At 39.6% G+C, this 25,683-nt stretch overlaps 1 protein-coding gene across 1 annotated transcript; it reads right to left on the bottom strand.

Annotated features, from left to right (window-relative positions):
* Positions 1-388: 388 nt before the first annotated feature.
* On the bottom strand, positions 389-25,461 carry slc15a4 (solute carrier family 15 member 4). The gene is made up of 9 exons (XM_052068016.1): positions 25,294-25,461; positions 24,403-25,029; positions 19,944-20,236; positions 17,713-17,857; positions 17,458-17,538; positions 15,224-15,404; positions 12,712-12,870; positions 9,670-9,828; positions 389-2,582 (listed from the first exon to the last, which is right to left on the bottom strand). Exons 2-9 carry the CDS (start codon positions 24,985-24,987, stop codon positions 2,431-2,433), a joined length of 1,755 nt encoding a protein of 584 aa, XP_051923976.1. The 5' UTR covers positions 24,988-25,029; positions 25,294-25,461; the 3' UTR covers positions 389-2,430.
* Positions 25,462-25,683: the final 222 nt, after the last annotated feature.

The raw sequence follows: 25,683 nt of genomic DNA, 5'->3' as shown, positions 1-25,683 counted from the left end.
AAAGTGTTACTCCACTTTGACTTCACTCGAAGTCCAATAAAGCCTCATCCCTACAATGACATTATGACACCTCCTCAACCTGTTTCTTGTAAAACTTTGTTTACATCAATATTAGACAAAAGCAATTGTTTCGGTATAATCCGTAACAAGTGTACTCCTTCATTTGTCAGTTTTGTCACTCGCATGGATGCTCAGTAATGTTTTGTGTTTTTTCTTATTGTAAAGTGTCCTTGGGTGTCTTGAAAGGCGCTTATAAATCAAATGTATTATTATTATCAGCTTTTGAAATGATGAAGCGCAACTGATTCAATTTGAAATATCTTTAAGGACACTGTTCGATTCCAAAATGGAGAACAGACAAAAAAAATGTAATGCAATACCACAGGGATTATTTATATTTGTTTAATTGATCAAACACAAACAAAAATAATGCTAAAAGCCAATGCAATTTTACAAATGTAACACATTTATGCCACGATGTAAACTCTGATATACATTCTCTAACGGCGCAGTTTTAAATGCATGAAAGCGGTAAACACTCTTCCTTAAGCCATTGAGTGGTTTCTCATTTTAGAGACAGTTTTGCAGAACTTGAATTGGAAGTATGACAACACAGCAGCTCTTCATCTGACACTACAAGGGTATCGAGCAGTCCAATATATATATTTTTAAAAACATACAGTAAAAAAGGCTTTGTTAAATTTGTTGAACCTACATTTGCCATGCATCTTTCCAACAGTGAAGGAAATTACAAATTAACTGCATCTTCAGGCCATTGTTCCAGTATAGTTCCAGTTTCCTCATATATTGCCAACTTTTTACCAAACTGACCGTGACTATTGCAGCTTTGCCCGCCAAAACAAAATAATAATCATTGAAGACTTCTTTGGAGTCATTTCAACATGTTGCTCTCAGAGTATATCCAGTGGACTGAAAACATAATTGAAATGATAAAATAAACACAACTTGTTCAGTCAATGTCTCCGCAAACTAGAATCTTAACAATGTGAACGTTTATGTCCACTTTAATTACAAACTGCATTCCAGAATCTGCATTTTAATCAATGATTGTTTCTGCATACTATCGGTAAGCGCCAATCTCCAACAGTCGCATGTTTGTGTTTAAGAAATACTACATTTAAACACATCATTTATCTATAAATCGTTTGAAAGATTTGACAAAATACTGATGTTTCACACCAAGGTCGTAAGTCAAAATTGTTAGTCAGAAAAATAGTGCACTGCTGACTGAATAGTAAGAACTGCTCAACTACGATATATATATTTTGACAGTATTCAGCGGATATAAAAAGCCAGGTTTTGTGATATACTATAAAGAAACGAGAACAAGATAAATCATTTCAACACTTCTTCCACCATTAATGTGATCTACAACCTGGACAGTTTTTTTTTTGGCTTTTCAGCAGAAGTCTGAAGACTGACTGTCATTTGGACTGTTTATCATTCCTTCCATCAGGTTTTTCAAGAAAAATCACCCCAATGGATGGTGTTCTTCTGACGATGAGAGATATTTAGAAATACCTTTTAGAATCTAGAATAGCAACAGCAGAAGTCACGTGACCGTGCTTCCCTAAATTAGAACCTCAATTAAATTGTCATATTATTTGACAAAGAAAACAAAGAATTATTTTTTTACTTGATGAAACGTCCTCGTAAGTGGACGCCAGGCCCTTATAGTCCAAAATTTAACATTATAGTCTTGAAAGCCAAAGACGTCATGTCCACACACGTGGACGCACAAAGTTCAACCTTGGTTTCATCGGAGCCGAACACATGAGTGTGAGTTTGGGAGAGTTCAAGTGTGTCTTTTTCTTCACTGTAAGACAAAGCCCAAGTCCAGACATCTGAAAAAGGGAGACCGTTGTCACATGTACGAACATGGACTGTCAGCCTCTTATTACGCTTCTAGCAAGAGTCTGTGATGACAAAAATGCCAGGAATAGCCGACTAGAACATCTGAAGTTAATTTGGGGGTTTCATAAAGGCACTTTCAATCATGGTAGGTGTGAGATTTTGAGATGAGATTATATGTAATTGATTAATTCTGTCAGCAACCACATGGTGAAAAAAAAATAATAATTTACTTCACTTTCTGGAAAATATTGTTTCAAATTGAGCTTGACAGGTTATGGGTCACATTGATAACATTTAGAAATGATTTCACTTGTTTTTAATATTGGATTAAAAAAACTGCATTTGAAAAGAGACTTTTCTAACTATAATCTTCTGGCACCATGGCGGGTCTCGTGCAAATGAAGGCAGCGGAGTAAACTGAGAGCAGGAAACGAGACTCCTGCAATGGCTCAACATTTTGCAGAAGAGCCTTTCCAGCCACGCAGTCTTTTAAAAGCATTTGTCAAAGAAAACAGGCAGGTGGGATGTGAGCGATACAAGCCAAGTGTGTCAGGGTCAGGACGAGATGTATCTTTGTCTTTGGCTTCCTGCTCGACCCCTCTGCTTGTCATATTTAAAAGTAACGATCAGGAAGATGAGGAGAGTTACGCCCTGAATTCCGGCCAGGAGAAAAAAGTAGTAGTGCAGTGAGCAGTCATTGATGTTTCCTGGAGAGAGAAAACAAGACAGTCTTTATTCTTCACACCTACTGCAAGTTCAGGGAGGTGATGCTTTTTCACAGAGTGGATAACTGACAAAATGACACAGGTAAATTGTGACGAACAAAAGAGTCTGTCTTGGCATGTTCTTGTGCTTTGCGTTATAAAAGAATCTTGCAGACATGCTGAATGACGGCCGTTTTTTAAATGCATTTTTTTGTTTGTTTTTTTTGACAGACCAGAACATTTACTTTTGTAGCAAGAGTCTCAGCAAAGAGGAGGTACGATTCAGCAAGCTGGCTTCATATTTTTCAAAAACAAACAACGTTGATCCCCCACTTTAGAACAACCGAGTGATGACTGAAGAATCAGAATATACAGATCTATGTGGGCATATTTGATACCTATAAAAGGAAATACTTGTTTTCCCCTGAGAATGAGCGCAATACGCAGATTGCAATTCCCAAGCTCACTTGCGGTTAAAGAAAAAAACATCCATCTTAAATCAAAACTACAGTGAAATGGTAAATAAATATGGTGACAACATAATACATTAGATGAATATTGGTAAATATTGGGTCTGGAAAAAGAATGAGACGGGTAGTAAATTGAACTTGGGCACCTCAACCGTCAGAGTCAATACAGCCCAGGAACACATTTTTGAAAACTAAACCATGGCAAACCCCAGCCTTGGTGTTCTGTTTGTCCTGACAATGCTCTAAGACGTGACGGTTGTCAACTAAAGCTAACCTGCGGGTCAGACGTTTTTTTTTTTTTTTAAATACACATCAAAATCAAGACAAATCTTGATTAAACCTTCTTCTTGGGCTTTCGCAAAAAGGGGAAAAACAAAAAACAATTTTACTGTCCCCAACTGACGTTGTAGGTATACATTGGATTGGAAGTGACTTAGACAGACTACTTGACTGGAGCATATTCAAGAACAAATATTTAGTTTGCGTAACAGGCTGTGCTTAAGGCACAGCTTCTCCGGTGAATACTGTACATATGGCATATTGCTGACAATGTAAATGTAAAAGCCCCCGAGGCGATGTTCTGTCTGCCTCAGAAAGCTCCAATTAGTTTCTCCAAGTGGCGCTGTCACTGCAAATAAAGTTGGAGGCAGAGACTGAAGCTTGATGGTGGTTGCATCTGGGTGCAACTACTGCCTATTTGCCATCATTATGCTGAAGCATGGAAAGAGGAATTGGAAATGACCTTTTAGTTCCTATATTATTCAAATGAAAAAGGTTCAGGATTGCCAACAACTGCTAGCTGGGGTAGCGTTATTTAGAAGTAGCAGATGTCAAGAGCAGCATGCCCGCCTCGTGTTATTTGTCACGTGGGGAAAATTATATTTATATGCTAAATGACTATCAGGAATAGAGCACATCTCATGATGTTACCATCTTAAATATTTCTTTGAAAAGTTTATTTTTGATTCTTAAGATCAGGATACAAAAAAATTCTTGACAATTTATTGATTGGCTATTTAATGGGATCAACTTTGTGATGTTGAATCGACTAACTTGTTGAAGCAGAAGCAAAATATGTAACTCCCCTGAGACTCGGCAGAGATGGCACTCTTGAAGCTCGTTACAATTTTCCTCTCAGTCAATGACTGCCTCTGACTCTTTCGCTAAGACCACTTCTCCATGTCATAATGGTCTCCACAACGCCTTGTCAAATGATGATTGAGAAATTTTAACTCTAGCTCAGGAGGGCAGACCTCAAAGGCTAACTTGAGAGTTAGGTAAACTGACTTTTTGAAGAGAAAAAAAAAACATTTGTGCTTTTTAGAACAGGTTTGTTGCAAGAGAGTTGGATGGATATTTTTTTGCCTTTTGATGTGTTTTAATTGGTAGTTCATAGTTTCTGGGAGTCGTGCAGTAATGGACAGGGCCTTTGCCATGTTTTGGCTAATTAATTGTAGTTAATGACGCCAATTTTTACAACGTGTATGTATGAACAGAATGGTGTGAAATTCCCTTCATCGAGGGTTTTATAACCACCAAGGTGGTGCTCATTTTCTGTAGGGCCACACAGAAAGTAGGAAAAATAAGTGAATGGTTTATATACCGGTATAGAGGAACTTTTGTTAGATTAACCCCATTGGGCGTATGTGATTAAATGGGTGACTTGAGCCAGGCCGTTATCTAGCTGTGACTTTTCAATTGCTTTCACTTGGCTTCCCTTCTCTATGAAAATCTTGACAGGCATAGTAATTGATTTCAGTTTGAACCGTGAGGTCACACATTGTCACATGGGCGAGATGGAGCCACCCCCATGTGGGTGGGCGGCCAAGACGGTATAAGAGTAGATACTAGTTTGGACAGATTAGACCTTCTGATGCATGAGGGTGGAATAAGGCTCCATCGCTGTGTCTCGATCTTTATGGCATGCACTCAATAGTTGAACAGATAATATGCAGTTTTGTGGTCCATTGCTGGCCTCAGACCGTCGCAGCAGCAGAAAAAAAGGAGTGCGGCCACTTGCGTGCTAAAGAGGACCCACTTGGCTTAGCACGTAATCTTCGTGCTAGCTAGCAGCTTGTTTGACAAGCGGATGGATTTAAATTTGGTCCAAAACAATGAGCGCTTCAGAAAATGGATGCATGGATGGCAGGAAGAATACGGTAGTTTTTAATATTTGACAGAGTACGACAGGAGATTCTGGAAGTTAAAGTATCTTAATCTATGTACATTTGATATGTTTTCATATCAGCTTTTATCAAAAAAGTGAATTTGAGTCTTGGCGTTTGGGACAATAAATGGTGTAGATAAAGCACTATAAAAGTGCAGTTCATTTACCATTATGAGAAAATTGGAAGTCTCATTATTTTGGGACTATATATGATATGTTTTGGGGCAAAAGTACAATTAGTAATCCCTTCAAATGGATTCAGGATTCTAAATGGTTAACTAACAGTGATTGCGGATTAGAGGTAGGACTCCTGACATTGTGTGTTTATTTGCATCATATTCAGGGCACGACTACCATAGGCATGGAAATGTGTTAGGCAAAGACTAGCCAATCGATTTGGCTATTTGCTAACAAGCCATTCCAACATTCCATCATTTGTATCACACATGTTTTTCATGCTGCAGACATTCCGTCATAATATTCACATCAGAGGCATGATGTCCTAAAATATTCTGTTCTAACACAAATCCCTTCATGTTCTTACATGATTTAACGCCCTGTTCTACCTTGCTGATCAAAGTCCTGGATTAACTTGCATAAGATCTTCAAGCTTTGCATGATCAGATGATCTCAGTGGAGCATCACAACTCCACAATGTGCTTGCACAAGGTTATTTTACCAGTCTCGCTATTGTGTGCACACTCTTATTGATAATTAGACATTTAGTAGAAGAAAGACACACTGAGATGACAGGATGCGCCATACACAACGGATGCGTCTGTTGATGTGTCTTCAACACAAAAGAGCGTGAGCCATTTGATCATAAAACAGCACAGGTGAATGACAATGAAGCGCCACAGTGTTCAGAAAAGACAAAAAGGAGAGAGAAAAATCTGTCGCAGCCCATATTTATTCTGTCATCATCTTAATTTGGTCAAATGTTTAGATTGTGACAGGTGGACCAAAATACCAAAAAGCTGTGTCAATAATTCATAAAGCCTAAAACAATCTGGTCGACAGATGAGAGATGAAGGAAAATGGGGGATGGGGGGGGGGGGGGGTCCATTTGCTGTGAAGACACTTTGACATAGTAACTTGTTAAATTACTTTCTCGAATGATAATCCAAGTCATACTGATGTCGTCTTAATTGACAAACTCATATATATTGTTCAAAGGTTTTACAGACTGAAGTAATGAAATGCTAAAACCAAATTGGATTTTGTTGTGTAACTCGTTGAAACGTAAGAATCTGTTACATTTAACAACTCCATGAACATCACCACGAGAGGATATTTTAATCTCTTCATGAGAGGTTTTATATGTCCAATTTAGTCTAATTTCTTTAAAAGTAAAGTACATTCGAAGCTCTATTTCAGATGCTGCCCCACAAGGGCCCACAGCTGGGCGATTTCACAAACTTGGCCAATATTACACAAGGACAAGATGGCAAAACTACTATAACGCCGACGTACGATATATTTGACAGGCCTTGTAAAAGCAGGGGTGGATTACACATTGAGCATTTATGAGAAACAGAATAAGAATCCGATTTATTGGCCATGCCTGCAAACACCACACAAGGAATCGTGTGCGACAATGTACCCAACCACGGGAAACCAGACAAAATAGGTCAATATCAATTTTAAATATGAAGATGTCCAAACCCAGAAATAGCATGACAATTTTTTTTTGAAAGGCTACCACATTCAACACCAGTTTCAGCTGCAGAATAAATCTTGAGGGCAAATCAATGGATGTTTTGGCGATCGGACAGTTTACAGTTCAGCCATCTGATCTGCGCTGCAAAACACCTTCTTAGCCCTTCCTTTCAAGTCTTCAATTTGAACTGTGAGTTACATTTATATTACAGCTCATGTTAAGTTAGATGGCCTCCATTAAAACACTGACATTTCACTCAATGTGACCCCAAAACTGCTTCAGTGGGATGGGCAAATGTCATCTTGCTCCGGATGTCCTAAAAAGTCCTGGAAATCTGATATTAGATTGAACGCTTGAACACTGGTAAAACAAAAGACCATCTGCCATCATGGGACTAGAACAGCTCAAGAAAAAGCTCACTTGGAAATACATTTTAGCCACAAAAAGGATTTGAAATTAAATGCGCAAAAGGGTATTTCACGAAACAAGAGTTTTGTATGTGAAGGAAATGCTTGTGAGAAGAGTTAAAAGTGAAGCTGAATGGACTACCGTAAATTCCGGATTACAAGCCGCTACTTTTTTTCCCACACTTTCAACACCGCGGCGTGTAATATGAAGCGGCTTTTGAATATATTTTTTTTCCATCGCAGGAAAAACATGGACCAATAAAATGAATGAGTCTTTCACTGAGGTCCAATGAGATTGTATGACTAATCACAACGTCCGCTCTTTTGCCATAGCGGGGAAAAATGTGTTACCTGGCAACAGTCGACCAAGAAAATGAATGAGTAGTACACAGGGGTCCAATGAAACTGTATGATTACTGTTAATCACAACTTCCTTATTTTAGTCTTTCTTCTAACTCTGATCAATATGGAGAATACCAGACGAAAAGCATATGATGCAGCTTTTAAACTAAAAGCGATCACTCTGGCAGTTGAAGAAGGAAATCGAGCTGCTGCCCGTAATCTTAGCATAGACGAGTCGATAGTGCGAAGGTGGAGGCTCCGGCAAGAAGACCCGAGCCAGTGTAAAAAGACAACGAAAGCTTTTAAAGGTGGGCCGTTGTGGTGTTATAGACTCATGAAACGGAAAAACCTCTCTATTTGTGCACGTGCGACGTTGTGTCAGCAGCTCTCTCCCAATTATGAGGACAAACTTGCTTCGTTCCGCACATTCACACAAACAAAGATAGCGGAGAATTTTTATTTAGAATTAAAATAAAATATACTTTCAAGATTAACATCGTCAATGGTTAAACCTTGGTACGCTCACCTTTTGGCTGTGTCAAAATGTGTATAAGAATGTACGTTTGTAAATTTGGACCTAAGTTAGCAAAATCCACAAAACCAAACTGTCTGCAAAATGACTGTTTCCCTCTCTGTAAACATACCTGCCAACAACATCAAGCAAGATGGAAAGACACTTTGAGACAGAAACTTTTCCAGGATGTGCGGGTGGAGACAGAGTGACAGCGTCAAGCCGTGTGATGCCGGACTAGCAGTTCCACTCCATGTTAATGCTCAGGGGACAGCTTTACTAAAGTCGAGCAGCGAGGTGTAATCAGACCCCCGGCCTGTGATTAATGTTCCTCATCTATCATCAGGCCAGTGTGCCTCAGTAAAACTCAGAACAGTTCACCCAGAAAGCTGTTTACCGAACACCATTATGCCTGCAGCCATGGAAATGAGCTGAATCTTTCCCACCTTGAGAGCTAAGAGGACTCAATACGGTAACATCTAACAAGCTGTGAAAAACAGCCACAAAACCAACGGTACAATTCTTGACCGTGCTTCATACCTAACTGATGACACAAAGCTTATTTATTTATTTGTTTGTTTTGCTTTAATCTGTGGCCAGGAGGATGTTTTGTTCCATTTCTTAAGATCACCATTGAAATGATGTGTCTTTGAAAAACAAAAGGCGTCTTTCAGGCAATCTGGCTCTACTTAAAGTGCCCATTAAATGAAGCTAAGCTGAGAAACCGATGGATTTATGAAGCGTGTAACCCACCTTCCAGAGCTAACATACCGGTAATCAAAATCACACTCATTCCGGAGGCACATTGGGTAAGGCGCTATTAGGGTTTTGTGGGTATGTTGTTTACATCTTTACCACTTGCCCATAGAAATGTGATCTGGGTCGGCAACCTTCTGTTGGTAGGAACTCATCAATCTGCTGGCATGTCAATCATGGAAACAATAAGACTGCACTCCATAATTGCGCCACTACGGTGCCCACACCACATTGAGTAAGCATTTGGGATAAGTCACGCACATCCCAGTTGTCATTGAACGCATCACATGCTAAAGTGTGAGTTGTCGTGCCATGTGGACAACACAGAGGCAATCATCTGTGATGATGATGATGATGATGATGATGATGATGATGCACATTAACTACCCAATCACACCAGTCGGCCCTACCAGGATACTGTCATTTCAAAGGGTTTCCATAAAGCAAAACACACTTTTTTGTCAAGATAGTATTTGTTCACTGTTATGACTAAATTTGTCTCTGGCTAAACCAGAAATGGGATCGCAGATGACCAAATACTGTATGTGGTTGAAGAATGTTTGAATTTTTAACCATCATAAGGTTAATATGTTTCCATTGATTTTCATGATTGTGGTTTCAATTTCCAAATGTGTAGAACTGCCCATTATTGCACAAACATTTCAAATATTTTAGAGAGCTATTTGGCTAAAAAAGAGAACCAAAACACTAGAAACATTTGTGCGAACCGCGTTAAGATGCAGGGATGTGTCACCCTGAAATGTCATATTTTCTTACCAAAATCTCTATGGGATGACATCCAGCCAATCGCCTTCAGGGACACGATGGCCAACAAACCCGAGCCCACAAAGGAGCCTATCCCAGAGAAAAAGAAGAAGAGCCCCATGATGGCACTCTGCATCGACTTTGGCGCGGCAGAGTAAGCAAACTCCAGTCCTGCAGAACAGAGAACACATTTGTTTTCTTAGTTTAAATTAAAACAGGGCGTCGCTTGGCTGCTTCCTTTATTGGCTGAATGAATGACTGCAACAGTAGGTAGGTACGTTGTTTGGAGTGTAAAAAAACAAAAACAAAGAACTCGCTGGCTTTAAGTGTAATGGTCAAGCAGCATAGGGGGTCATTAGTCTGACGGCATTTGCTAGTGGGTTGTCAACCTGCTACGCTATGCCATAGTCTGGAAGACAACAACATTTCTGGAAGACAAATCACACTGTTTGCAGAGACAGATGGAAAGCATACGGGGGGAGTCTTATTTTCCACCACCAGACCTGCCTGCCTGCCTGCAAGCTGACATTGATAATTTCATGGCACTTCATGTGATTTTTCAAATAAGGCCCGATAGCTACATCTGTCTGGAGAGATTACAGAGCGGTGGTTGAATATGTTTACTTTTTAAAACTCAAAGGACAGCTTCCTCACAGATACATACCTATGTTAGGGCGATAAAAACATTGGTATTAGAGCATTGCAAACCTTAACTTTCTAGTTGTTTTCAATGGCATGTTTGTATCCTTGGATGACCTTTTCATTACAACTTACTATCTAACGCACTTTGCAGAAAACTGAAATGCCTGCAAACTTACATTACGAGGTAAGATTTTGCAACAGAAATCTCAGATATAAATGATGTTTACATCGCCACCGTGAATGAACCAAACAATTTAACCTTTTGAGTCTAAGAATAAAAGCTAAACAAACGTGGGGTTTGAAATGTGCTTTTTTTCTTCTAAAGGAGCAATTAAAGTGACTTTCTTGAAAACAAAATGTCAAGGCCCTTCCTACAAAACAAAGAACTGGCATGGTGCACGTGAAAGTTTCTTGTCGTCTTTTAAGACAGGGGACTTGATTAGGTTTGACAGCAGCGCCTTTTTCAGATTTATTCAAACAAAAGTGGACTAAGGGAAAATATTTATTTTCATTTAACGTACTTAATGTCACAAATCTGTCAGACTATTCTCCTCGAAGTTAAAGCTAATGTTTGGAAAGGGAGCGAGGGAGACAGTGATGTTTTTTAATTGATTTTTGCAAACTGCAGTACAGTTTTGTCTGTGTTTGGATTTGAAAAAAACCTATCTTTGACAGTCCCATGAAGCTCTCCGCATTGTAATTACTAAACTCAATATTCAATTCTGTGACATGATGCTGATTTCTATCGAGGGTTCTGTCAGATCACAGCGGGCTAAAGCACAAATAATGAATGAAACAATGAGCAGAAAATGGTCAAGTACCAATACCGGTCTTATTTCAAGGTATCGGGTACTCGCAAAGGTGGTCAAAACTGTTATCGACGGCCCTCTTGTGGCTGTTTTACGACAAGGATCTAAAAGGTTTTTCTCAGTAACCATTATCCATGTTAACCCCATCATATACTCTTCTTCAGGATCAAGCTGTCTGAAAGTGCTCTATAAATACAGCTGAGTTGAGTTGAGGTTTACATTCATGCTTCGTAGGAACTGACCCAGATGCCACTATTTTATACACAACCTGTCAGCCTGTTTAAAAAGAAAAGAAAAGAAAAAAAAACTGAAAAAAATCAAACAAATGTGACAGTTAAGTGCGATACACATACAACCACTAGGAACAGAAACACAAAACGCTATAAATTGATTTTGTATATTCTGAAAAAAAAAGGCATTTACTCACACGGACACATTTTAGATTGTCAAAACAAATCAGGATTCATTGGCTCAGTGAGAGCATGGTAAACAGAGGTTGGATGCTCGTATTGCGTATCTTTCTCATATCAATTTATTTTGTGGCTCATATAAATTCATTTTAGGGCTATCTGTTTTTATCCTTCTGTCCACCTAAAACAAATGGATGAGCCATTCAAAGGTTCAGTTTACTTTATGTTCATGGTGACCATCGCAATCCCATTTGAGGCAACTGTGGACCAAATGGCATGGTTGTAACTCAAAAAAAGCAAGGGTACAGAATGGGCATATGTGACAGGCTGTCAGTAATGTGGATGACTGTTGAGATGTTTAACCTAACCAACAATTTACCATTGCGATCACAGTGCAGAAGAGAGATCTAATCGTCTGCAGTAAAACGAGATGAGCGCAACAAAACCTGGCCGTATGTAAAAGGGCGTACTACAACTCGGAAGCTGTACGGAGTGGCACAGAAAGCTACAGTATGTATTCCCCACCATGTCACGCTTGCCAACTTCAACTCTAAGCTAGGTTAAGCCAAGGTAAAACGTGTTTAATTTGCCTACATTGCCTGCGGTGGCATAAGTGTTTGTGTGAATGAGCAAGTGTGTGTGTATGTGAGGGTGTGAGCGAGAGTGACAGAGAGAGAGATAGAGAGAGATGTGAATGTGAGAAACAGGCTGTTTTGCAAGTTTTGATACAAGAGATGAATTACTGAATTAATTGTACTCATATCGAACTAATCTCGTCAAATAGTTATGAAGCAAAGTATGCGCCAACTTGTCTGGCAGGGAGCCTCAATTGATTCTGCTGGTATCACAAACATGCTCCAATGCTTTGCCAGTGGAAAAGCCTCGACAATATGTGAGAAACATGAGGGACCCCATCCGTGGTAAACCGCAGGCCTGAACTGTAGTACGGCATTGAGCCCCCACCTTTCACTAAGAGTAGCATTTGTCATCTGGCAATTACAGAACCTCCCACTCGATTGAGTTACGCTTGGTGCAAGTAATGGGATAACACAAGGATGTTGAGACATCAGCATATTTGCCATTTTTGCTGGCAATCCAGTCAGAGTGACTTTAGTAAAGGTGAATCAGGAGTTGCCACTTCATTTTGTTTATCTGAAATTGAAGGTTGCACAGCAGCACCAAATTCACAGTACCTGCAATGCTGGCGAATATTTCACTGATGCCTATCAGCACATATTGAGGCACTTGCCACCAAATGGGTAAATCCGCTGCATAGTAGACTACGTTGCCAAGCACTTGGTCAATGGGACCATTTGCTTTGACGATCTCCAGGCGTTTTGTCTCCAGAATACCTGATGGGCAGACAAAAACAGGCAGTATGACAGTAAATGTGAGCACAAGTAGAAAGCAAACAAACAAAAAACATGCAAAGTTCTAGTTGTGTGACCGCTATTAGAACTCCTTTCTGAAAAAAGCCAGAGTCGGTCATCAACCACTACTTCATTCTTAACTTTAATTGGTTGCTATTTTCTTGCAACCAGCAGCTCCAGTACTGGCAGAAAACATCCTAAGGCAGCTTCATATCATAACTACTTAACTTAATGCTGCACTTGGAGAGCAGTTGTAGTCTTGTAATCTGACCAGGCAATAATACCAGTTTTCCATCTTAGTCCATGCACACAAACCTGCTTGCCCCCTCCTGACAAACACCACACAGCCTAACATGATCCTTAGTCATGAAAATCTAAAGGCAATTGAGCTCCAAAAGAAGCACATGAAAACACACAGTTTTCGAGCATAAAGTAAAAAAAAAAAATAGAAATAAAATATAGTTCATAAACGATGTCAGCCCTGGTTTCTTCAGCTTCCCGCAGCTAGTTCATAAACAAAAATCTAATAACAAATCAATCATTCTCTGCAGGCCAGCATATTTCTGGCAGTCTTTACTGCATTGGAGGTCCAACTTTGCCTCACAGCAAACCCTGTCAAAGTGCACTGCACTTACTTCATTAAGAAAGAGTTGCAGGCTGAAGATTTAGGGCCCTATTTTGGGAGAGTGGCGCTCAGTGTAAAAACGGGCATAATTTCATTTTCTTGCCATAGTCCTTTGAGATTATTTGCAAATGTATAGCCTCTTGGGGTTAAAGGTGGGTAGGCTGAAGACTAAAGAGTGTGAGGCAGTTAGTTCCCAGGAATCAATGTATGCAATTGACAGCAAGCACAGCTACACTGCTGACAAACACATTCATGTATTTGTATGATGTATGAAATAAACTGCTTAAATACTGTTCCTGGAAGGTTTTAAGGAGGAGGCAAGCATATCTGCGTCACAGTTCTGAGGTTGCGAGGGATTTAATCTGGGCTCCGACTTTTAGTGTGAAATTTGCATGTTTTCACTGTGCTTGCGTGACTTCACTCCAGTATTCCGGCTTCCTCCGACATTCCAATGTCATGCAAAGCTCTGACTTGTCCATACAGGTCTGAGAGAGACTTGATTGTTTTCTATATGTGCCCTGCAACCAGTTCATGGTGAACCCTGTCTGCCCAAAATTAGCTGGAATAGGCCCTCATTTACCCTAAATGTGGGATAGTGATTTTGAATATGGATGGATGGAAAGTGTAGAGTACATTATTGTCAACATGAGATCACGTTGTCCAAACTGACTGAATCCAGCATCACAGCTTATGTGTAAACTCACTGTTGTGTGACCAATGCCCACACCCCTGCTCCATCGTAAACCCTTTTACTCCACTCCCAGAAATTACTCGCTGCAATCTTCTGAATTTGTTTTGCTGTGAAAGGGCTTTACTTTCCCCACCCAAGAAGTGGGGCGATAAAAGCGGATTCCGAAATGGACTTTCAACAGCATAACTGAATATGTCAGAACATCTAGAAATACCGATGTCCTCTGAAAAGAAGGTATCTTAAAATTAGATACAACACATGTATTTCGGATACCTTTCACAACATCACAGATGGAAGAAACCAAAATTGTTCACCCTCAGCAATAAGTCTTCGCCCACACTCCCCAATTTCATCCAAACAATATAGCAAAGATATGCGGCCACCACTCATCCTTATAGAACAAAATGTCTCTCAAAAGGAAGAGTTGCACATCCATTTTTGTTCAGACTGGGGTCTTCTGCCGGATACTTGTATAGTCGGGCCAAAATCAAACATAGAAAGAATAAAATACGCCACAATTTTAAACAATTAATTGAACATCTTTGTATTTTATTTATTCAGAAATGTGTCTTGAATCTCCGCTTGGTTGAATCAAGGCAGTCATTTCCCCTAGAGATGCTAGAGTTAAACTTTCAAATAATTCACAGGTGAGAACCAAAAATGATCCATGGCAAGGAAGCAGTCATTCAAGGCAAAACAGTGCAATGCCTCAACTGCTCCAGAAATGCAAACCATATAGGCTGTCAGCAGTAAAGTGATGTGTACGCTTGGGAATTATTTATCGATCTTTGACAGAATCTAACTTTCTGTAATTACAAATCGGTCATGTTCAAAATATGCTATATTCCAAACATTTGCGCTTAGGCTTCATGTCTTATAGTCTTGAAGATGTCATGTGGTGTGGAAGTATAGGTCCTCTATGTATGCACTTTGAAATTGACAACATAATCCCTAACGTTGTTCTTTTTTCTTCACCTAGTAAATTTATAAGAATCTTTTCTATCCCTTTGTGAACTCACCCGCTGCCACAGCCGACCACATGACAAAGAACATCCCCACTGCAATCCTCTTCAGAGAGGAGGGCAGAAGGCCACGCCGTTTTAGAATGGGGTCCACCACTTTGTCCTTAAGAGGAATCAGCATGAGGATGAGCACAGCATCAAACATGGTGAGCCAGGCTGCCGGGAAGCGAAATGTCATCTGGAGGGTTCAGAGAAAATCGATTAAATAAAACTGTAAAAAAATGCAATAAAGCGTGAACGCTGAGGTGAATTTTTCCACAGTCTAATACAGCTGACTAAGTTTGTGTGCGTTTGGACTCTTGGCTCGCCATTACTTTGGCACCCCCAGGTGGTCATAGTTAAATATACAGTAACTGAAAATTGTACCAAGGCAACAATATCTGGATATATTTCAATAACATTCTATTGACCAAAAGACTAACTTTTGATCCGCAAGCAGACGTGAAGCACGACACCTACCAGGCAGGAAATCACATGGAATTTCTTAAGCACATCTACAAGTTTTTAAATGATGAACACAAAGAACCTGCAACCATTTACATTCAAATGCCAAAGTGTCTTCCGAGTGTGTCTCTGCTTATGTATTTTCGAGCTCAAGTCATTTTTGTTCCATTTGTCTATTGTTAGCACATTGTAATTTTCAAATTGATCAATTTCCTTTTCCAAATAAAATCCCATTTCAGTAACAAGTGCTGGATTGCTCTTTCTTTAATCCATCGCATATGACACGAAAAAGGAGAAGTGGTGTGAAAAATAGATGGACTGATGTTAGAATACCGGTAGCTATTTCTAGGATGAGGTACAAGTTGACTACCGGTAGATACACAAGATAACCATTTGGATTCAGCTAAACTGGATTATTGTATACTCTTTATGTATTTGATACACAACATAAAAAGTAAACTAATAAAGCAAGACGATGGCTGCAAATCAGACACATACACACATCGTTCGTCATGTTCTAAATGCTTCCATTTGATTTGTAGCAAAATGCTTGACATCGCAATGCACGTTTCAAAGAGAGTACGCGCCTGATTCTGCAGTAAAAGTACATGACAAATTGCTCCGTTTCTCCTCATGCATATTCAGTAGATGTACAGTATTCACAAGAGGGCCCAAAGACAAGCGTGGATTTCGTGCAAAGAGGACGAAGATGCATGATGAGAATTGTATTTTATATTCTATCTACGAAAACAGTGGGGGGAATGCCTATTACTGTGGATCTATTTTTAGATCACGAACCCTTGAATTTCTGTGTATTGGTTAAGTGACTGAATTGATTTGCTAGATTTGGAGTCACACTAAATGTGGTTGGAAGGCAGTGACAAGCTCACTTTGTGCACTCAGCAATACATCGAAGAAAATATATACACAGTACAAAGATTCTACATACGCTTCCAACATTCTCCAGCCTGTCCCAGTCAAAAATATACGCACCCAACCACACATGCGCGTGCGCGCGCACACACACACACACACACACACACACACACACACACACACACACACACACACACACACACACACTCTCGCATTGTAACTGAAGAGATAAAACAATTGCATTTAGCTTTGAATGTACCACACCATAAATAATTACAACACATTCGTTCGCCTGCAGCTCCACTTTCAGTGTGTTCTGTCTCCTTGAATAGATCTAATTTGTTCAGTTGTGCCATTGAACTGTGTCAGGTGAGGAAGTAAAAACACTGCGGCATCATATCTCATTTCCCTTTTGATTTTGAGAAGTGTCAAGACATGTAGCAAACAACGTCTGGGTTTCATTTTTGATAGTGTGTAGGGTGTAATTTATGGGGAGAAAGAAAACCACCTGCCATGTTGGCTCTTATATGACTACCACTTGTCAACAGTAACTACGGGATCCTGGTTTGGTGAAATCTAAAGGCAAACATATTTATCATTTCCATGCTATTAAGATCACTTGACACATACAGCATAATATGCAATAGATCTGAATGTTGGACTTCTGTTTTATAGATTCGAAAGCTAGACTGGAAATGTATCTGGGCATCCTTCATCATCATATGTTTTCGGATATCCCGGCCTATTATACTCTTGTGTCAAGATGGAGACAGGTTGGCTATGTCAGACTTATTAATCGTGAACCATCAAATGGAGGCAGATGTGCTGATGCACAGTACACAAAATAAATTTCCACTCTTTGCTACCAAATATGTATATCACGCTAGTTGCACCATTACTTGTTTAGTTACCATGTGGGAGTCTCTAGTGCTATTTGAGGTAGTAACTGGAATTCTTAGATGGAGGCCTTGCAGAATGTATGTGGTCTGCATCTGGAACATAAGAGGGAGATTAGCATTAGAGAATTCACTTCCCATATCTATTCTTAAACGCTATAGACACCCCTTCGTGTTAACACATGGCAGTGGATTACCTTTACATTTTGTATCGACACACTTCAGCCACTTCACAAAATACATTGAACACATTTCAAATGGATAATTTACCTGGAAATACACCGTCCAGTATGGAATAAGGGCTAAGAAAACTGGTAGAATTTTCACCAAAGATTTCACTTCCTCCACTTTCTCTTCTGGAAATTTTCCTCCATAGGTCACCTTGGCACCATCCAATAGAGTTGGGTTATTACTTCTATGAAACAAGAAGGATTCAATTTACGTCTGTGACCGACGGTGTGAAATGATCAATGTCAACACCCCAATTTCCAATGAAGGTGGGATGCTGTTAAATGGTTGGCACATCTTTTTTTCAACCTATGTTGGAGTGAATACATTTTAAAGACAGATTATGTCATTCAAACTGATAAACGTTGTTTTTTTTTTTTTTTTTTTTTGCAACTACTCCCTCCTTTTGAATTTGATGCCTGCAATATATTCCAAATAGGATGGGAAAGGCGCAAGAAAAGTACTTGAGGAAGGCTAAAATAACACCCGTTCAGAATATTCCACAGGATAACCGGTGAGTGTCGTGATCGGGCATAATACGAGCATGCCTAAAAGGCTCAGTTGCAAGCTATGATGGGGCAATGTTCAAAACTTTGTGAACGCCTGCATGAGTAAATAGTCCAACAGTGTAAGAATGTTTCTCAAAACAGAGTTGCAACCAATTTCGGGTTTTCATCATTAACGGTACACACTATGATCAAAACAGACAGATAATTTGTACAAATCCTATAAGCAGCAAGGCTATAAACCACCACTGAATGTGGTGGCATCATTGTGTCAACATTGCGCTATAAAGTATAATGCCACATGGGTCGAACACCCCTTCAGAAAACCATTGTCTGTTTACAGTTTTTCGCTCCATCTCCAAATGTAATTTATAACTCTATGATGCAAAGCAAAAGCTGTATAGCAGCAACACCCAGAAACGCTGCCATTTGAGATGGACTGACTCAAAGTGGAAGAGTGTCCTGTGGTCTGACGAGCCAAATTATTTTTGGAAATCATGGACATGCGGGGCAAAGAGGAAAAGGACTGTCGGGATTGTTCTCGGTGCAAATTTCAAAAGCCTGCACCTGTGATGATATGGCAGGGTGTTAGTGCCAATGGCGTGGGTAACTCGAACATCAGTGAAGACATCATTAATTCTAAAAGGCAGATATGGGTTTTGGAGAAATATATGTATGCCATTCAAGCAATGTTTTTCTTTCATGAACACCCCTGCTTATTTCAGCAAGACGATGCCAGACTACATTCAAACAGTGTGTTTTCGTCATAAATGAGGGTGGGTACAAGACTGGCCTAGCTGCAGTCCAGACCTGTCTCCCATCAAAAATGTGTGGTGCATTATCCATCCGTTCATTATCTGAACCACTTCGTGCAAAATATGAGAATGGGGACAGTGGACTTTTGAGCAACTCAAGTTGTACATCAAGCAAGAATGGCCAAGAATTCCACCTATAAAGCATCAAAAATTAGGGTCTTCACTTCCCAAACTCTCATTGAGTGTTGTTAAAAGGAAAGGTGATGTAAGACAATGGTAAACTGCCCCATCTTTTTTAGATTTAGCTGCAGGCATAAAAAGAGTGTATCTCACCCTCCTCCCCTAAAGCATAAAATAAAAATAAGAGCTATTCAGTTTGATAAATATCCTGCCTTTTACTGTGTTTAATTGAACAAAGGTTGAAAAGGATTTGACAATCACTGTCTTGTTTTTAATCGATGTTTTTCACAATGTCCCAACTTCAACTTAGAATTGGGGTTTGTAATTAATAATGAATTAAGGTATTCAAAATCATGAAGAGAGAATATTATTCTGCCTTTGAGAGTATCTTACTCTCAAATAAGAGTGCTTTTAGAGATGGATAAGAAACGTGAGGCAATAAAGCCTCTAATCACCACCTCAAGACAAAAGGCTTAACCGGGTTTTCGTTAAAGGCACTAGGAGTTGGTATTTCAGATGCGATGTCAGGTTTTTGGACATTTCAGTTTTAAAATGTTCATTAGTTTTTAGACACAGAGCAGAACAACACTGCACTCGAGCAGAGGAAGACAGACCTCAACAACAGAAGAAGAAAATGCATCAGGATCAAATGAGCAATAGGTCTAACCGCACGTTGTTGCATTATTCTAAAGAAACACTTTCATGTGCATAGATGTTAGCTGATAATACTGTCCCCACTGTAGTCATTTGACACAGCACTCTATTTTTTATGAGGATGCTATTATGTTAAGTTTCAATAATACAAAGTAGACAAGTGTGATGGACGTATTACCGAAGCAAGTCAGGCTCCTTGGGTTTTGAGGAGCAACAAGCGAAGCTCAGTATCTTGAACATATCGGTAAAAGCGCTGCCATCAGCCGGCTTGGTGATAAAAACTGTGCGGCCCAGGAGGAAAACGAGGAAGGAAATCCCAAGGCACACAGTGGGGATGATGTAGCCGAGCTCAAAGCTGAAATTTTGCTGGATATAGGCTACACCTCCCAGTGACAGGATGGCACCGAGGTTAATGCACCAGTAGAACCAATTGAAGAATCGGCGTGTGGCTTCCGGTCCTCTGTCTTTGACCTATTAGACAACAAAAACAAATCATCATTCTTACACACATGATACACTGGGCTTAATAAATCATAAAGCCACCTCATAGAACCGCTCGTGTCCTCAAATAAATCAAACGGTTCAAGTTGAACGCAAGTCAACTTTTGACATTTCACAGAGCAAAGAAAGAGCAACAAACAACTACAGCATATTATCTATCACTGAAAAAAAATAACCTTAATGCCCTTTTGTACTCAGGATACATCTAGAAGGTTTAACAGTTGAAACACCTTTGCTGTCTCGACACATTGGGCTTATTTTAAGCAGTGAGATGTTAAGGTAGAGATGGTGATATTTGGGCTGTCACTATCAAATATTTTTTTAATCGAGTGCTCTATCAATTATTCTGTCAATTCATTGGTTAATATTTTATATTGCATTTCATATTGTTATTCAGTATTGTTTAGTGATTTAAAAAAAACTAAACAATTAAGCAATATCACACGATAGGGATTTGATGTTATCGTCACCAACCTTTGTGAAATCGATTAGCACTGTTCGGTCAGAATTTTCCAAAGCAGATATTTGCTAATGTCCAAGTTTCATTAATCAGTCAGCTTTCATGTACTATGATGGAAATCTGAGAATAAGTATAGTTGAGAAGCTGAAATCAGAGGATATGAACAATTTTACGTTCAACAATGGCTCTTAGCGATTCCTCAATTCTAAAAATAGTTGTTGATTAATATGATAATTGATTACCGGTAGTTGTCTATTGATCATTTAATTCTGACAGCTCTTGATGACAACATAATCAGCAAAAGAATACAGAACATTCAGTTCAATTTACAGGCAAATAATAATATACTTGTGACAGCGGTGACCCACATAGGGGGGAAACAAACAGATATTATCTATATGTGATGAATAGGAGGAAAAAGAAGAGACAGTGGTTCACGGCACAATTAACTTCTGAAATTCCATTTCTGGTTTCATGTGGATTTTCGAAATACATGTCATTTCACGACAATGGAATCAGTCTTGTAATCCCTACAACTTCGAATGTGGAGGTGGTGGGAAGTGTGTTACCTTCACGGAGGTTGTTATTTTGATTGAGATTGAAATCACGATTAATAGAAACAGTTGGCAGTTGACTTGAAAACTTGATACTTATTCAACAAATAAAACATATTTGGAAAACTATCATCACAGCCTCATGCCCATTCATCCCTGCACGATGAACACTTTATTCTTGAACTCTCGATTCTTTTTTCAAGTAGAAAAATGATCGGGTACCATCTATCATGTGAAATTCAAGCATCTTGTATTCTGCTACATCCACACCTTTGATGCATTGCACCTCTGCACGTATTCCGGCCATGAACAAGCAACTCCCTTATCTCTTTACCATATTTACTTTGACTATCTTATGTCAGTTTATTTTCACAAGTCTTGTAAAAGTGTGTATGTTTCTACAGCGTTTTTGAATATTCATTCGAGAAGTCAACATTAATTTTGCATTCGCATTGCAACGGGATTTTAAATGGACTTTAGCATAACCGTAAGCGATGTTTTTTTTTTTTAAATAACGCATGTGTTTGATTTAAAAATGCAATATGTGTAATTATGTTTGTCGTGTTTTTAGTTTTACATTAAAATCCAACTATGGTGTCAGTAAAAAGCTTAAAGCATACGACGGACGGCAGAATCACACACGCTACACGCTCGCTATGCAAGCGCCAGCCTGCATTTCAGCTTATTTTCACAGCGTTGGGAACTCGAAAACGCACCACGACATTCTGCACATTAAATCGTGTTTCTTTTATTACAACATTGTAAAAATACGCAGAAGCCAAATTTCAATGAATTGTCCTGCCACCAATTAAAGGTGGTGGTAATCATGAAAAATAAGAATCATGTACTTACAGCTCCACATTTGCTATTTCACTTGATTAAATACTAAACAAAACAAGCAATATATATTTTTTAAAATCTATGAATCATTTAAACACAAATGTCTGACTGATCTACTCTGTATACTGTTATGTTTTGACTGTTGTGAAACCGAAGCTCTATTTATTTCTGCTTTTCTCTCGTTTCCCTGTCCTATTTGAACGGTGTGTTGGTTCAAGATCAAAAGCATTGTCACAAAAGTCAGAACCATGTAATGAGCACAGGCTTCTCCCTGAGGTAATGATATCAGCCCTCTTGTGAAAATGTTTGCTCAAGCTAATGTGATTTTGTTGAGAAAAACAATGACTGTTTTTGTTAACATTTGCATGCATCTATGCAGTACAGTTTTTCCACCCATGATTCACTTCTTATTGTCTGGATTATAGGTGTCAAAGTCAGGTCCTGGAGGGCCGCTGCCCTGCACGTTTTCCAAGTCTCTCTGTTGCAACACACCTGATTCAAATGAACAGATCATCAGCAAGCTCTGCGGAAGCATGACATTGAACCTGTTCATTTGAATCAGGTATGTCGCAACAGGGAGACTTGGAAAACATGCAGGACAGCGGCCCTCCAGGACCTGAGTTTGACACCTATGGTCTAGATGTTAAAGCAGGGGTGCCCAACCACCGGTCCACAGACCGGTATTGGGCCTCGGCCCATTTGGTACCGGGCCACACCGAGACAGAACTACAAGCTGTGCGCATATTGACTCCATAAGACAGGGGTGCCCAAACTTTTTGGACCAAAGATCTACTTTTTGATCAGCTAACCTCCCGGGACCTACGCTTACTGGCGCACGCACACATGCACGCCATGATGAGAAACAGCCTGAAACTGAGGCATGCGATGCACTTTTGCAGCCTGTTAACTATCGGAGCTAACACGTACAGTGTTAAAGTGCTTTCCTGGGCCCTCCTAGATTTCTATTCTTTGCCCGTGCCCTCGGTGAATTGTACACGAAGCAAACTCTGAATGAGAATAATGGCGATAAAAGATAGAGCGCAACAGCTCTGATCACAAGCTGCAATTGCAGACTGCTGAGCGTTAACAACTTCCGGTGACGTAATCACGCGCCACCGTAAATTCAAGATTTACCTGCTTTATTTTATTTTTATTTTATTTTATTTTAGTGAAAATGAGACTGATTGGATGATTTGGGTGCAGTGTACATTAACACAAAAAATATATATTTATAACATGTACAAAGACACACAAATGTTTTTTTTTTTTTCTCCTCGACACTCCTCAGATCTACTTGGGACCTGTCTTAGATCTACCGGTAGATCAGGATCTACCTAATGGGCACCCCTGCCATAAGAGGTGGCGCAAATGTACACGCCTCTGGCCAATCAGAGTCCTCCTTGTCTTGAAAGGCGCTTATAAATAAAATGTATTATTATTATTATTATTATTATTGGTTGGTAAGTTCAAATAAACAGAATCAACCAACAAATGAAAGAAGAAACAGTAAAAATAAATTAAGAGTAAGAAATTGACTAAACGACATGGAGGAGGATGCTGTTGTGCATGCTATGTAGTCAAAAACAAGGTAATACTAGAAACCTGTTGAATCATTTGAACAAGTAGCACCCAAGTGATCAAGTGGAAAGCATGAAAACGCGAGGACAGTTTGCAGTCTGCCCACGTAAACATTAGCAGTTTCGTCGCTATGAGCTAGCCAGCAGCCAGTGGAAAACAGTCATTAATCGTGTCATCTTTTGATCAGTCACATTTGCAATGATGCTGATGCTGTAGGTAAGATCATAACTTAAAAAAATGATTTTGTTTATATAATAAAGAATATGGATTATACCTGATTGGTCCATTTCTTAGTAGTTCACTGTTTTATTTTATTTTGTTCTACATTTTTATATAGTAGAATAATGCTGGAAATTAAATTTACAAAAAATACCGGTATGTAACGCGATCACAATTTTTGTTGTCAGTACCGGTGCTTTAAAACTAGCAATTTAAAAGCAATGAAGAAAACGAACGGCATGTACTTGTCTCAAAAATACAAATAATTGGCTGTGACAATGAAGGAGGTGCTTGTCTAAGTGAACCCTCATGGCAAAGATAAAGTAAATCACATGTCTGACGACACTAGGTCTGACTGCATTCCCAATTATGCGGGCCCACGTCAAAAGACTGACCACAATTAGAGACGTTTGAGCGATGGGATTGGTATTAGCATTCTTAATTTAACCGTTAAAAATCACAATTCAATGCTATTCATACAATACCTGGTCTGCCCCAAATGGAGTGATGTTTGACTTGACAGTCCCTACACCCAATGCAATGAAAAAAAGTCCACTGTAAACTATAGGGCCACAATAAGGTGAACGGATGGGGCACGTCACATTGCTTGGAGGGGTACTGTTTGTGCTGAGACACTCAGCGGGTTGCACTGGAAATGCTGCTTCTTCACCACATACATTTACTCTGGTGTCTTCGTTTGAAATGAAAGGGAAAAATAGAATACCGAGAAAATACAAAATCAAACTCCAGGCAATAGTGCAAAACTTTCCAAGGTATGCATCTGCCAACCACCCTCCAAATGGGGATATCAGGTACGTTACCCCCATGAACATCAGAGGAGCCTGGCTGGCTTGTGTGCCTTCCCAATAGAAAGGACTGCTATTTAAAAAGAGAACAAGGTTGGATGTAATGCCATAGAATGCAATCCTTTCCAATGACTCTGCCAGCAAGATAGCAGCACATGCAAGTCTTCTTCCCTGGAAAACTGATGGGGGTGATGTTCTCCCATTCGTCTCATTATCCGAGTCCAAGAGAGGGGTGCTCTCGTTGATATGCTTGTTGATAGCCATCGTCTCGTGAATCTCGTGAATCCTTACATAAAGAGTTCAGTCCTGCAACGAAGAGTACGTGTAAATACGCGGGATTTTAACAGTGATCAAATCTACAATACAATACAATACAATACATGCTGATTTATATAGCGCGTTCACAACAGCGGCAGCTGTAACAAAATCTACTGGAATTAAATAAAATATCGAAACCAACAGTATAATTCAGAGAAACACACGACGTGGTTATAACACATTAATGTTGGCACGTAACAGTCGTCCTAACTAGCATACTGACAGTTCGATCCGAGTTTAAGTATACATTACCGTCAATATTCCTGACACTCGTCCAACGCGTGGGTTATCTCCATGAATCTTTAGGTTGTTTATCCCGCAAACATTGACTTTGTCAATGGAGAACTGGAAGTCGCCTAAAGTGTCACAGCACTACCGCGTGACACTCGGGTCAACAAGCTGTCGGATTTGCGCGTGGTTCTAGAAGCGATTTATAATACAATTGTTACGCTGTCCCATGTGTGAGCTGGTACATCCACGTCGTTTGTATATCTGCTAATACGCGTCTGACGCCACAAAATCGAAAGGAGGAAGTGGAACTTGGAAGTCTACACGCTGACACGTCTTTCATGTCGCCCTCTTTACGGTTGCGATAAACTTGCGAGAAGCGTAAAGCATGTGCTGGTTCAAATGTTTGTTCCC

Source organism: Hippocampus zosterae, chromosome 6, assembly GCF_025434085.1.
Source record: "Hippocampus zosterae strain Florida chromosome 6, ASM2543408v3, whole genome shotgun sequence".
NCBI classification, from domain to species: domain Eukaryota; kingdom Metazoa; phylum Chordata; class Actinopteri; order Syngnathiformes; family Syngnathidae; genus Hippocampus; species Hippocampus zosterae.
The sequence above is the reverse complement of the archived record's forward strand: the minus strand, read 5'-3'. Positions and strand labels throughout refer to the sequence as shown.

Coding starts and splice junctions, on each gene's coding strand:
- slc15a4 (XM_052068016.1), bottom strand. CDS start 24,987: ATGGCTATCAACAAGCATATCAACGAGAGCACCCCTCTCTTGGACTCG. Junction 20,237..24,402: donor CTCCATTTGGGGCAGACCAG/GTATTGTATGAA, acceptor GTTGTCTAATAG/GTCAAAGACAGAGGACCGGA. Junction 15,405..17,457: donor GCACTAGAGACTCCCACATG/GTAACTAAACAA, acceptor TGAACCCTCCAG/ATGACATTTCGCTTCCCGGC.